Below are 13,171 nucleotides of genomic sequence, written 5' to 3'. Positions count from 1 at the left end.
TGGTTTACAGGGCAGTTGAGAGAGCAGTACTTAAACTATAAGAAGAAGATTATAATTTAGAACTTTTTCTCCCCTACTAGTCACTTGCAGGACTACATTTCAACCTATACTGATTCTCAGTCTATAATACTGAATAATATTACATAACACCCAGAAATGTAATCTTCACCAACATGGATTAAATGCTAAACTCATTCATTGGAAAAAAAATCACATGGGCTCAAGAGTGACTTTTAAAAATAATTGCTGCCTATCATTTCCTTACTTATGAAACTGAAAACAGCAATTTTCTTATTTTGTCAATGATGTTAAAAAATATGGTAAATTAGCTATTCTATATACAGTGTAAGAACTTTAGTATCCAATTAATAAGCCTTGAAAGATTTGCAGAATTAATGAACTAGGATTTTTCTGAGCCATGCAAATCAGTATAATTCTATCATATTAAATATTTTGAGTACAAATTATTTTATTTAACTTTTTACTATTGCACTATACGAAGATGAATACTACTGTTTATCTCTAAAATGAACTTCATGTAAAGCCTAAACCAATTTTGTCCTTATTCTGTATTCACATGCTCTTCATAACAGATTAGTTTATTTCTGCAGTAACCAAAATACACTAGTTCTACGATTTCAGTTTGTTTTGCTCACTAATTTTAGACCACTGTGCTCTAGATACTGAACCAAACAGTGATATGTTTTTGTGCTATGCCAATGGTTCCCAAACCTGTCCTGGGGGACTCCTAGACAGTCAGATTTGCAAAATATCCACAATGAGATAAATTTACATTCACTGCCTCTGCAACATGCAACTTTTATCTCATGCATATTTATTGTGGATATCCTGAAAACCTGACTGGCTGAGGATCCCCCAGGATAGGCTTGGGAACCACTGTGCTATGCCATAGCGCAGAACTTGTTTTGCAGGGTTTTAAATCATACTATGTTATGTACTCATTCAGAATTCTTCCTCTATGAGTTCTCAATGGTCTTCTAAAAGTAATTAACATAGGAGATATTTATTAAGATCCATCAAAATGGATTAGAAAAATTAAATGCATATTTGCACTTGTTTATCTTCCTGCTGCATAATGACAAGCAAGCAAAACATTTTTTATTTATATTCAGATGCTGAAGTTATATGTTGGTCTGACATTTCAATAATTTATCTTGCTTCAGGTAAAATATGTCATGCTTAGTATAACTATCCCACTGAAATTCATTTTTAAGTGAAAAGTCTCACTTCGTCCTAGCTGATACTTGTCAATCAATTTAAATTAATGGCCAGGTTGACCTTTACATTGAAACAGTTTTTAACACTCAATGCATTCCTTTGGAAACGTATTCTTTGATTCAAATTGAAACAATTCAATTACTAGTTTGCAAAATGTGGCTGTTCATTAAGTTTATCAACAATTTATCTCTCACAGAATTGTTCAGTTGAATCTTCCAGAAGATCAAAAAATAAGCATCACTGCGGTAACAGTAGGGACAAAGTACTGTCTTAACGTGTGCCATTTCAAGGAACCTTGAGACCTCCTATTATCTGGAGACGGAACAATATCATTCTAAATAACTTGGATTTGGAAGATATCAATGTGAGTAAAATCAGCAAGTCAATCTGATAGTTTTGCTCTATGGTTACAGTATATAACCTTTTTAAATAATAAATTAAATAAATAAATAATATAACTTTAGTTGCTAGAGGATGTGATCGTTTTTTGATGATTTAAAAAAATCTGTCAGATATATTTTAAATTGTCAAACATCGTTAGAGAGTCGCATATCAATAGAAAATTCCCCTAGTTTATCATGAAAAATCGTAAATCGGGGGAGGGGGAGGGTGGGAAAACCGGCACACCACAACAAACCCTGAAAAACCCCCCCGGACCCTTTTAAACCAAATCCCCCAACCCTCCCGCACAACCCCCCAAAATGTTTTTAAATTAACCTGGGGGTACAATGGGGGGGTCCCGGCGCGATCTCCCGCTCTCGGGCCATCGGCGCCCATTTTGGCTGCCACTAATATAAAATGGCGCCGATGGCCCGATAAAAAAACCCCACCCGACCCTTTTAAAATTACCCCCTTAGCCTCCCCACTCTCCCGACACCCCGTCCAAAACTTTTTACACATACCTGGTGGTCCAGGGGGGCCACAGGCAGCGATCTCCCATTCCCACACTACCAGCTGCGCTAAAAAAAATGGCGCCGATGGCCCTTTGCCTTTACCATGTGACAGGGCAAAGGTAGCGCCGGCGCCATTTTGAATATTGGCAATATGGCCTGCGTGCAGGAGATCGCTCCTGGACCCCTGCTGGACACCCAGGGACTTTTGGCCAGCTTGGGGGGGCCTCCTGACCCCAAGACTTGCCAAAAGTCCAGCGGGGGTCCGGGAGCGACCTCCTGCACTCCGGCCGTATTGCCAGTATTCAAAATGGTGCCGGCGCTACCTTTGCCCTCACTATATCATAGGGGCCGAAGGTCGGCCCCTATGACATAGATCAGATTTTCCCCCCTGCCCCCAGCTGAACCCGATCGTTAAAACGATCGAGCACACGATTCACATCCCTAATAGTTGCTAACTGTGCATTTTCAAATAAAAATATTTCTTTAAAAAGCTAAACATGTAGAGGTACATATTCATTGCATTCAAATGCCTCCCGGCCACCTCCAGAACTTGAGGTTTCTCATCTGGATGAGTCTTAAAATTTTAATAGTAAGCCTTCATTACAGATAGTGTCATACACAGATAATATGCCTGTAAAGATGGCTTCAGTCTTTAGTTGTCTCTGAAACCCTGCCTCAATATTTGAAATGATTCAGAGAATCTTGTCAATGCAAATTCTTCCCTTCCTGATGTCCATCTTTTCCTTTGAGAGAGTAGATTCTAGTGTCATTTTTATCAGTTTTAGGATGATCTATTTGAACATTTTTTAAATAGTGAACAAAAACATTCAATAGTTATTGAGACTGGTGGATAATTTTCATGGTTTTAGGAGAGCAATGACAATGGAATCATTTCAGATTTCTAGAATTGTTCTGTAGTCAAGGATGCTGAAGGCAAATTTGGGAAGATACAGTTTTATTTTAGGTCTCTGGCTCTTGAGAAATTCAGGGTAAATGCCATTGTTTTCAACTTCCCAGAGTTGGCTATCAGTGCTGTGTTCATGTCTTCAATGGTGAAAGTCATCATGTTAGAGATGTATGGAGTAGCATTTTTCAGACTATTTAAGGAGATTGTTCACTCTGTTTATTTTTTGAGATATGTTCAAAACAGCAAAGGGTGAAATCAGGACCAAATAAACATTGTGAATGACAATGACAACTCCTTATCAAGTATTTGTTGTCATCGATAAAGTTAAGATAAGTTACATTTTACTTGCAATTAAAAAAAAACAACAAAAAACCAATACTATATATAAACAACCTATTGGCATATGATTAAGCATAAGGCAAATTAAGGTTTAATCAATACCGGAAGTGCCTCTTATGAGTGGCCACTTTAATGGTTAAATATCAATAAGAAGGGTCTTTGTTCTTATTTACATATTTTTGGAGATAGTCATCTTTGAGTTTTCTAGATGGGTGGCTGCAATAGGATGGATCTTTAGCACCTCATATGAGGTAAACTAGTATGGGTGAAATTACATGTTACTCTCAATATATTAATTTGACATCAAATAATCAAATCTGAGAGTCAGTCATAACTCACAAAATGCAAAAGATATTTATTAGTTACCTTAATAATGTTCTACATAAGGCCAATCACATTCTCTACACATCCACATAAATAAAACAGCCCAAAAACCAGACTAAATCCAATCTGTCTATCCACCATGTATTGACCAGGAGGGATCGTGAACCCTTGGACCAACGGGGAAGTTGGTACGACCTTAGGAGATGGCTCCTCAGGTTCCCCCATCAGATGGCGAGGTGGAAAGAAGTTGGAACTGGCTGGATCTTCACCGCAGGTGACTTGGATGGACCTTTGAGAGGTCAAAGAGGCGTGGAGTTGGTGCAAGGGCCAACTGGATCTTTGCCATTGGAAGCCCTTGCCCCCCCCCCCCCCCCGGAGGAGCCCGTAGGGACCTGGGCCGCTTGGACTTAGGTGGACCTTTGAGAGGTCAGCGAGGCATGAGGTCGATGCAAGGGCCAGCTGGATCTTCACCACTGGAAGCCCGTGGTCCCCCTGGGAGGAGCATGTAGGGACCTGGGATGCTGGGACTTAGGTGGGCCCTTGAAGGAGGATGGTCCGAGAAAAGTCCGAGGTCGAGTACCAGAGGATCACCGCTTGCCAGTCCGGAGTCACACACCGAGGAATCACCGCTTGCCGGTCCGAAGTCACACACTGAGGAATCACCACTTGCTAGTCTGAAGTCACACACCGAGGAATCACCAAGAAGAAGCAGGAATCGGGAACCAGGAACTGAAGCACCAGGAGACTCACCGGAGTGAGCAGACTCGTAGCAAACAAGTTGCCAAGTCAAGCAGTGACCAGAGGAAGTCTCCTTTTATACTTCCTCTGGTCTAGTCCATTAGAAACAGGTGCAGGCAATTTGGTGGATGAGGCCCCTTTAAATCAGCCAAGGAGGTGCGGCCTCACGCCTAAGGACAGGGCAGCTATCTTGGATCCTGGAAGCCCTGCAGAACGGCGCAACGCCGCGAGGGGAGGCTTGGGGAATCTCCACCACTGGCCATCACAGCGGGGAGGTGCGGCGAGGTGCGGGATGAATGGCCTGGGTTCCCCGGTGCTGCTGTGGCGGCCCAAGCCGTGGTTCAGGTAGGGGTTCGCGGCTGCAGGCAGCTGCGGCACACAACACACCATTTAAAAAAAATAATAAAGACTAAGAATGTGAATCGTTTTTTGACGATTTAAAACAATCGTCAGATATATTTTAAATCACCAAAAATCATTAAGAGTCGCGATACAATAGAAATTTCCCCGATTTATCGTGAAAAATCGTAAATCGGGGGAGGGGAGAGGGCGGGGAAAACCAGCACACCAAAAAAACCCCTAAACCCACCCCGACCCTATAAAACAAATCCCTTACCTTACCCCACCCTCCCGAACCCCCCCAAAACTTTTTACGAGTACCTGGTGGTCCAGTGGGGGCGCGGGGACCGATCTCCCGCTCTCGGTCCATCGGCGCCATTTTGGCTGCCACTCAAAAATGGCGCCGATGGCCTGATAAAAAAAAAAAACCCACCCGACCCTTTAAAAATGACCCCTTAGCTTCCCCCACCCTCCCGATCCCCCCAAAACATACCTGGTGGTCTAATGGTGGTCTCGGGAGTGATCTCAGGCCATCGGCTGCCACTCATAAAGATGGCGCTGATGGCCCTTTGCCCTTACCATATGACAGGGTATCCGTGCCATTGGTCGGCCCCTGTCACATGGTAGGAGCACTGGCTGGCCGGCGCCATCTTTAAAGATGGCCGCCGCCATCGTAAAGATGGCCGTCGCCATCTTTAAAGATGGCACCGGCCATCCAGTGCTCCTACCATGTGACAGGGGCCGGCCAATGGCACGGATACCCTGTCACATGGTAAGGGCAAAGGGGCATCGGCGCCATTTTTTTAGAACAGCTGATGCCTGGGAATGGGAAATCTGTCCCTGAGGCCCCCCTGGATCTCTCCTCTCCCCGAGGCCCCCCGAGGCCCCCCTGGACCACCAGGTAATTTTAAAAGGTTTTGGGGAGGTCGGGAGGGTGGGGTCGATTTAAAGGGTCGGGTGGGTTTTGTTTTTTTTAGCGGCACGGGCCTCCCTAAAAACAAAATTAGCGATGTGAATTGGAATCGGAAACGATTCCAATTCACATTTATTTATTTACTTATTTATTTAGTGATTTTTATATACCGTGATACGTAAAAAAATACATCACTTCGGTTTACATTAAACAATACATTAGCAACAGGCTTTACAGACAAAAGAAATTAAGGTGTACATAAAATAAATCATTTAAGAACTATTAAGAACAAACACATATCTTAACGATCAGATTTCCCCGCCCCCCCCCCCCCCAGCCGAATCTGATCGTTAAGACAATCTGGCACACAATTCACATCTCTAGTTGATATTACATTGAAAGTGGTGGCTCAGTGTGTTGCAGTGGTAGAAAAAGCAAACAGAATGAGGAATTATTAGGAAGTGAATGGCAAATAAAACGGAGGAAATCATAGTGCCTCTGTATCGCTTAATGGTTAGACCACACTTTGAATACTGTGTGAAATTCTGGTCACTGCATCTCAAAAAAGATATACCGTATTTTTTGCTCCATAAGATGCACCTGACCATAAGACGCACCTAGGATTCAGATGGGGAAAATAAAAAAAAAAAAAAAAATTGTGCTAAACCGGCTCTGTGTCTGGGCGTCTTATGGAGCAAATTAGGGGAGTGCATAGCTTTTTTTTTTCTCCCCATTTTGTTTTCGGGTCTGGGGAGGGCCATTTCGGTCCACTCCCCAGATCAGAAAACTTTTCTTTCTCTGGGAACCCCTCCCCCCAAAAAAAACCCCCATCCCAACCCTTTAAATTAACAACCCCCACCCTCCTGACCCCCCAAGACCTGCCAACTTAATTTCCTACAACCCCCCACCCTCCTGACCCCCCCAAGACCTGTCGACTTAATTTCCTACAACCCCCCACCCTCCTGACCCCCCCCCAAGACCTGCCGACTTAATTTCCTACAACCCCCCACCCTCCTGACCTGCCGACTTAATTTCCTACAACCCCCCACCCTCCTGACCCCCCCAAGACCTGCCAAATGTCCCTGGTGGTCCAGCGGGGGTCCAGGAGCGGTGTCCTGGGCTTGGGCCGTCGGCTGCCAGTAATCAAAATGGCGCCGACGGCCCTTTGCCCTCACTATGTCACTGAGACCGACCAATAGCAGCGGTCAGTCCCAGTGACATAGTGAGGGCAAAGGGCCGTCGGCGCCATTTTGTTTACTGGCAGCCGACAGCTCACGCCCAGGAGATCGTTCCCGGACCGCTCCTGGACCCCCGCTGGACCCCCAGGGACGTTTGGCAGGTCTGGGGGGGGGGGGGTCAGGAGGGTGGGGGGTTGTAGGAAATTAAGTCGGCAGGTCTTGGGGGGGGGTCAGGAGGGTGGGGGGTTGTAGGAAATTAAGTCGGCAGGTCTTGGGGGGGTCAGGAGGGTGGGGGGTTGTAGGAAATTAAGTCGGCAGGTCTTGGGGGGGGGTCAGGAGGGTGGGGGGTTGTAGGAAATTAAGTCGGCAGGTCTTGGGGGAGTCGGGGGGGGGGGGGTTTGTTAGATTTTTGTTTGGTTTTTTTTTTTATATTCGCTCCATAAGACGCACATACATTTTCCCTCCACTTTTGGGGGAAAAAAAGTGCGTCTTATGGAGTGAAAAATACGGTAGTTGCACTGGAGAAAGTACAGAGAAGGGCAACCAAAATGATAAAGGGCATGGAATGACTCCCCTATGAGGAAAGGCTGAAGAGGTTTGAACTGTTCAGCTTGGAGAAGAGAAGGCTGAGGGGGGGATATGATAGGGTCTAAAAATTTTTATTTTTATTTTATTTAAGGTTTTTCTATACCGGCATTCATGATAAGATCATATCATGCCGGTTTACATATAACAGGGGGTGCAAAAACTGTTCTTTTAACAAGTGCAACGGAAGCAAAAGTTACAATAAAACAAGGTTGTAGAACTGGGAGAGGAAGGAAATAAGGATAGTAGCGTAAAAATTTACAGAGGTAACTTATTTACATTGTGCAGTGATGTCTCTTTATGGATATTAACATTGTGCAGTGAGGTCTCTCAATGGATATTTGACTCCGGAAAGGAGTCAAATAATATGAACAGGTAAATGTGAAATGGTTATTTACCCTTTTCAATAATGTAATAACTAGGGGGCACTCCATGAAGTTAGCAAGTAGCACATTTAAAAGAAATTGTTGAAAATTAGTTTTCTCTCAACTCACAATTAAGCTTTGGAATTCATTGCCAGAGGATGTGTTAAGGCAGCTAATGTAGCTGGGTTTAAAAAAGGGTTGGATAAGTTCCTGGAGGAGAAGTCCATAATCTGCTATTAATCAACAGGGAATAGTCACTGATTATTGCCAGCATTAGTAGCATGGGATTTATTTCATGTTTTAGTAATTGCCAGGTACGTGTGACTTGGATTGGCCACTGATGGAGAAAGGATACTGAGCTTAATGGACTCTTGGTCTGACCCAGTATGGCATATTTTATGTTGTTATGTTGGTATGTTCTAACGCATTTTGATGAATGACCCTGTTACTTAGCTGTTTTCTTTTCAATCTTGAAATTCAGGAATTGTTACACAAGAGAAATCTGCTTTTCTGAACTTAATCTAATATTTTGAAATAAGTATTCTAAAGTAGGGCTCTACAGTTACCACATCCGCTGATTTGACAACATAATTATAAAACTTACAAATGCATTGAAAAATAATCTGAATATCCTTTATGGAAAATATTAAGGACATTAAAAAATTCACAAAAAGGTCTTTTTTCAAAATGTTAGATTCTGCATGCTAAAGGTTTCCTCCCACTTTGGGGGAAATGTTTACTTGCCTACCTAGATGGAAGGTCTGTGGGTACTTGTTCATCCCTGGACCTGGTAAGCAACTTTCAAAGGAAAACTATGAACTTTGAGAATTTGCTTACATGGGTACATGGCCCCAAATATTCCCATGTTCTTTGCACCTTCCTTTTTCTGCAGGAATAGAAGAGGAAACAGTATATGCACAGATTTGAAAATGTCACTCTGTGACAATAACTTTGATACCAATGTGTTGGTGCACATGTACGCTGGCTTGTGCCAAAGGACGAGTTTCTATTATAACATGCACGCATATATGCACACATGATATAAAATAGGCTGTATGCACGTGTATGGACGCAAGCGTATGCATGCAAATGCTGCATCTACCGCATAAGTGTGGGGATTTTCACAGACATGAGCACCATCACAATTACCAGTTTCCCCAGTTCTTTTCCAGTTCGTCCACGAAAGGGATATGACTTCCTAAAAATCCTAATTTAGTAGCCTCCCTTTTGCCCTGTTAGCACCAATCCTTAAAACCCCTGTGACTAGCCTAGAATTTTTTATTTTATTACTTACACACCGTTCATAGCAGCAATAAAGTTACAAAGCATGGGACCCAGGCGTGCGGGCTTGTGCATGTATATACACGCAGATTTCATGTTAAAGTCCTGAAAAGCCCCTGTCCCGCCAAGTCCATGCCCATTCTCCTCCCCTTTTTTGCACCTTTTTATTTGTGCACATACAAGAAAATACGCAGATATTCAGACACCGTTTTAAATCTGTGCAGTGTGCACTGGTCAGACATACTCGCGTATCTCTTGGTTTTGGTGCATGCTGGACTTTTAAAATTCACCAATGTGTGTAATTATACTCCCCCAACCTAAACACCGCTTCTCAAGTACCCCTCAAGAATATTAGTTTTAAAATCAGCTAAAAGTATACATATTGTGAACCCCACACACACTGTACTTTGTGGATGCTCTGAGGTTTGGTGATAATTTTCAGGCAGGCTGTTTACCCAGGGTAGGAAAAATAATTATTATATAGGGCCCTTTGTGCATTTTTGTAAAACTAAACATTTCTGTTCTTCTTTTTCCAAATCTAAATTAAAAGTTGATATTATATTTTTATATTCACCTATTTACTTTTCCTTTTTTAACAATTCACACAAACCTATCCTTAAAATAACTACAATTATTAGGCAATAAATGATGGTAGGCATTAGTTAGTTTCAGATAATTCCACACCTGGTGTCCATTTAGGCATTTGGTAAGATTCACACTCTATTCCCCTTTTATTTTCTGCTATCGTAGTTCATAAACAGAATGGCGGTCAGTCAAGTCAAATAAATAATAATAGCTGTCTTTGAGAGTTAGTTTTCTGAAAAGAAAAGTGACAGCTGGAACAATGAGAAAAAAAATCACATGCGGCAGTTGAATTGTTCAGCTATTCCAAGTTATCAGCAAATATGTTCTCAGGAATCTGTATACAGTAACTTTTCAGAAATCCACTAGCCAATGACATCAATAAAACTTCATGAAACTCATCACTGCACTTCTGCAACTAGTCATAATGCCAGAACTCTGAGGGGGTTTGCCTTGCACTGACAAACAGTGTGATGAGCAATATATATCCTGAAGGCTCATTGTCATCCCTCTTGTTTCAGCTGTGTGTTGTAGACTCATGACATTCACAGGTTTAAGTGCAGTACATCAAGCACTCCTGCAAGGCTCATATAGGGGTAGATTTTTAAAAAGCCTACATGCGTAAATCCATTGGATTTACGCACACCTGGCCTATTTTAGAAAGGCCCGATGATGCAAATATGTCCCGGGGCTTCGGAAAAGGGGCAGGGCCAGAGGCCTCCGGCACAGCGGCCATTTGCCGCTGTTTTGCAGGATCACGTGCCAGCAGGCTGCCGACGCATTCAACTTGTGCATGCCTGGAGGCAGGCACAACAGGTAAAATAAAGGTTGGGGGGGGGGGTTAGGATAGGACTAGGGGGCAGGAGGGTTATGGGAAGGGAGGTTAGGTTAGGGGGTTGGGAAGTTCCCTCCGAGGGAACAAGGAAAGGCCGTGGGCATCGGCACAAGCAAGTTGCACAATTGTGCACACCCTTGTGCGTGCCGACCCCCAATTTTATAACATGCGCGCACCTGCGCACACACGTTATAAAATCGAGCATCCGTTTGCAAGCGCACATGGACGTGTGAGCACAACCTTTTAAATCTACCCCATAGTCTTGTATTTCAAGAGAGTCCAGTAATGAAGGAGAATCTGCCACATTAAAGAAAGCAAAGACTAAGTGCTATTTCAAAACTTGAATTGTGGGAGTCAGTTTTCTAAAAGTCCACTTTGGGACAAAGTCTGTGGATCCTTTTTGAATAAATTTCAAAGGGAAAAACTTTCACTTTGAAATTTTCCATGATACAAAGTGCTTGGGGACAAGTTTATCCACTTACTAAGTGGAAGCTTCTTGCAATGAAAATAATGCACTGAGAAGTCGATTTTAAAAGCGTTGCTTGCACTAAAATGCCCACATACATGCATATGTGGATCACGCGTGAACAATGCAGATTTTAAAAGCTATGATTTACGTGAACTGAACAGGAGGTTGGAAACTGACATCGAAACCTAGACCCATGCCTAATGCCGCAACCTGACCCAGAGGCCAAGTCCTGATGCCAGAGTCTGGCCTGAAGGCTGGAGCCCAATGCCTGAACCTTGGCCTCAAGTCAGGCCCGAAGCCCAGGCCTTGCCGTGGCTCCTTCGTCATCCTCCTCTTTCTTCTGACTCCGTCTGCTGGAGTTGTGCCTGTGTTAATTAGCTTCTGCATATTCACCCCACTGGATGGTGCCATTTTGATGTATGGAATCGCCATACAATTTCCGTAGCAAAATGCCACCATCTGATGAGTGAATTAACTCCGACGCAAAGACCAGCGGATGGCGTGAGAAGAAAGAAGAGGATGACGAGGTAGCAGTAACAAAGCCTGAGCTCTGGGCCTGGGCCTAACCCAAGGTTGAGGCCCAGGTTCCGGGTCCCTGCCTCCATGCCTGGCCCTGTCATCAGGCCTATGTCTGGGCCTAAACCATGACTTTGGGGCCTGGCCTTTGGGCCAGGTTGTGACTTTTGGCCTGGGTCCAGGAAAAGGCCCCAGGTGTTAGAATCCAGCCTCCAGACAGGGTCGCAGTATCAGGCCTGGGTCCTGGCTCCAGCCGAGACCTAGAACCAGGCATCAGGATCTGGCCTCTGGGAGGTTCACGGCATTGGGCCTGGGTGCAGGATGTTTCCTAGGCCCAGCCTTCAAGACTCGAGGCCTAGCCTTGCCATCGGATACCCCTGATGGAACAGGTAAGAGACCCTGTCATCACGCTCAGGCAGAGTCCATGACCTCTACTTTGGGCCTCGGCCTATGCCCTAGGCAAAGTCCTGGCTTCAAGCCTAGACAGGCCCAATGCATTAATTTCAAACTAATGCAACAAATAAGGTTTCTTTTACTTTTAGGTGCCCCCAATATGTTTTAGGGCCCCCTAGAATGAAACTAATTGCCCTTGTTTGTTGCATTTTTTAAATTCGTTTGAAGGAAATGCACATTCCTACTTTTTATTCACATACATATTTTTAATATTTTCTTCATTCTATGTGCTCCTTACTATAGGTATTTGGTGAGAAACAATGGGCCCAATATTTAATATGCTGGGGAGCGGACAAGTTAATAAGTTATAGTTAGCCGGACAACTTGTCCCAGATATTCAGTAGGATGAATGTTCCACTGAATATCCCTGATTGTTATCCAGATACTTTCTGTTAGATAACTTTATATCTAACATATATCTTATGAATATTACTGATTAGGTTTAAATTTATCCAGACTTTTGTGGTTGGATAACTTTAGTCTTAGCTGGCTACATTAAAAAGAATTTAGCCAGGTAAATGGAGATGCAACTTGTTTTTTTAATAAAGTCCATGGGCATAGTGACCGTATCATTGCCTCTCTCTACCCAAGCTTGAAATTCAGGACCCTAACAGGCATATTTATTTATTTATTTATTTAAAATATTTTTATATTCAAACTCATCTTTAAAAAGGTAATTTTAAACTGTTGGTGTTGGCCTCTCCTGGACCCCCCTTTCGAAACCTAAACCTCCCACTCTCCTGGTATCTCAAAATTGTATATCTTCCACCAGGATTGTAGTTATAAACTACTTTGACCTGGGCCCAGTGCTTCTAGGATTTCTAAGGAAGCTATGCTGGAAGTTTAAACTACCTGAATAGGAAGCCCAGAAGGGCAAATTTTTTATTTATTTTGGCAGGACAGGGATGCAGGTGGGAGGCCGGTTCTGGCCTTTAAATTACATGTTTAAAGAGGAGTTTGAAGGGTTTGCGGAGCTGCAGACTTGGTCTGGCAGGGCCCTGGATTTCAAGATTGGGAGCTGGGTGCAGTGACAAGGCCATGACCCACAATCCTCATTTTTTTTAAAATGCACATCCACTTAACCAGCTATATGGTGATATGGTGCACTGGGAAATGATTGCTCTAAATGACCAGTCCCTGCAGATCATGGATAACATGGGATTTAAGGGACCGCTGCTGCACTTCTTAGCTCCCAATTGCTAAGCGCCATCCTAG

The 13,171-nt window shown here is 43.4% G+C and overlaps 1 protein-coding gene across 1 annotated transcript in view; it reads left to right on the top strand.

Annotated features, from left to right (window-relative positions):
• FSTL5 (follistatin like 5) overlaps positions 1-13,171 on the top strand; it is a 1,290,346-nt gene that overhangs the window by 892,089 nt on the left and 385,086 nt on the right. The window contains 3 exon segments of the mRNA XM_029618151.1: positions 1,436-1,493; positions 1,495-1,524; positions 1,526-1,603. Coding sequence (XP_029474011.1) covers positions 1,436-1,493; positions 1,495-1,524; positions 1,526-1,603 — 166 coding nt within the window.

Source organism: Rhinatrema bivittatum, chromosome 1 (genome assembly GCF_901001135.1).
Source record: "Rhinatrema bivittatum chromosome 1, aRhiBiv1.1, whole genome shotgun sequence".
Classification (NCBI taxonomy): Eukaryota; Metazoa; Chordata; class Amphibia; order Gymnophiona; family Rhinatrematidae; genus Rhinatrema; species Rhinatrema bivittatum.
Note: the sequence above shows the minus strand (reverse complement) of the source record. Positions and strands in the feature narration are given on the sequence as shown.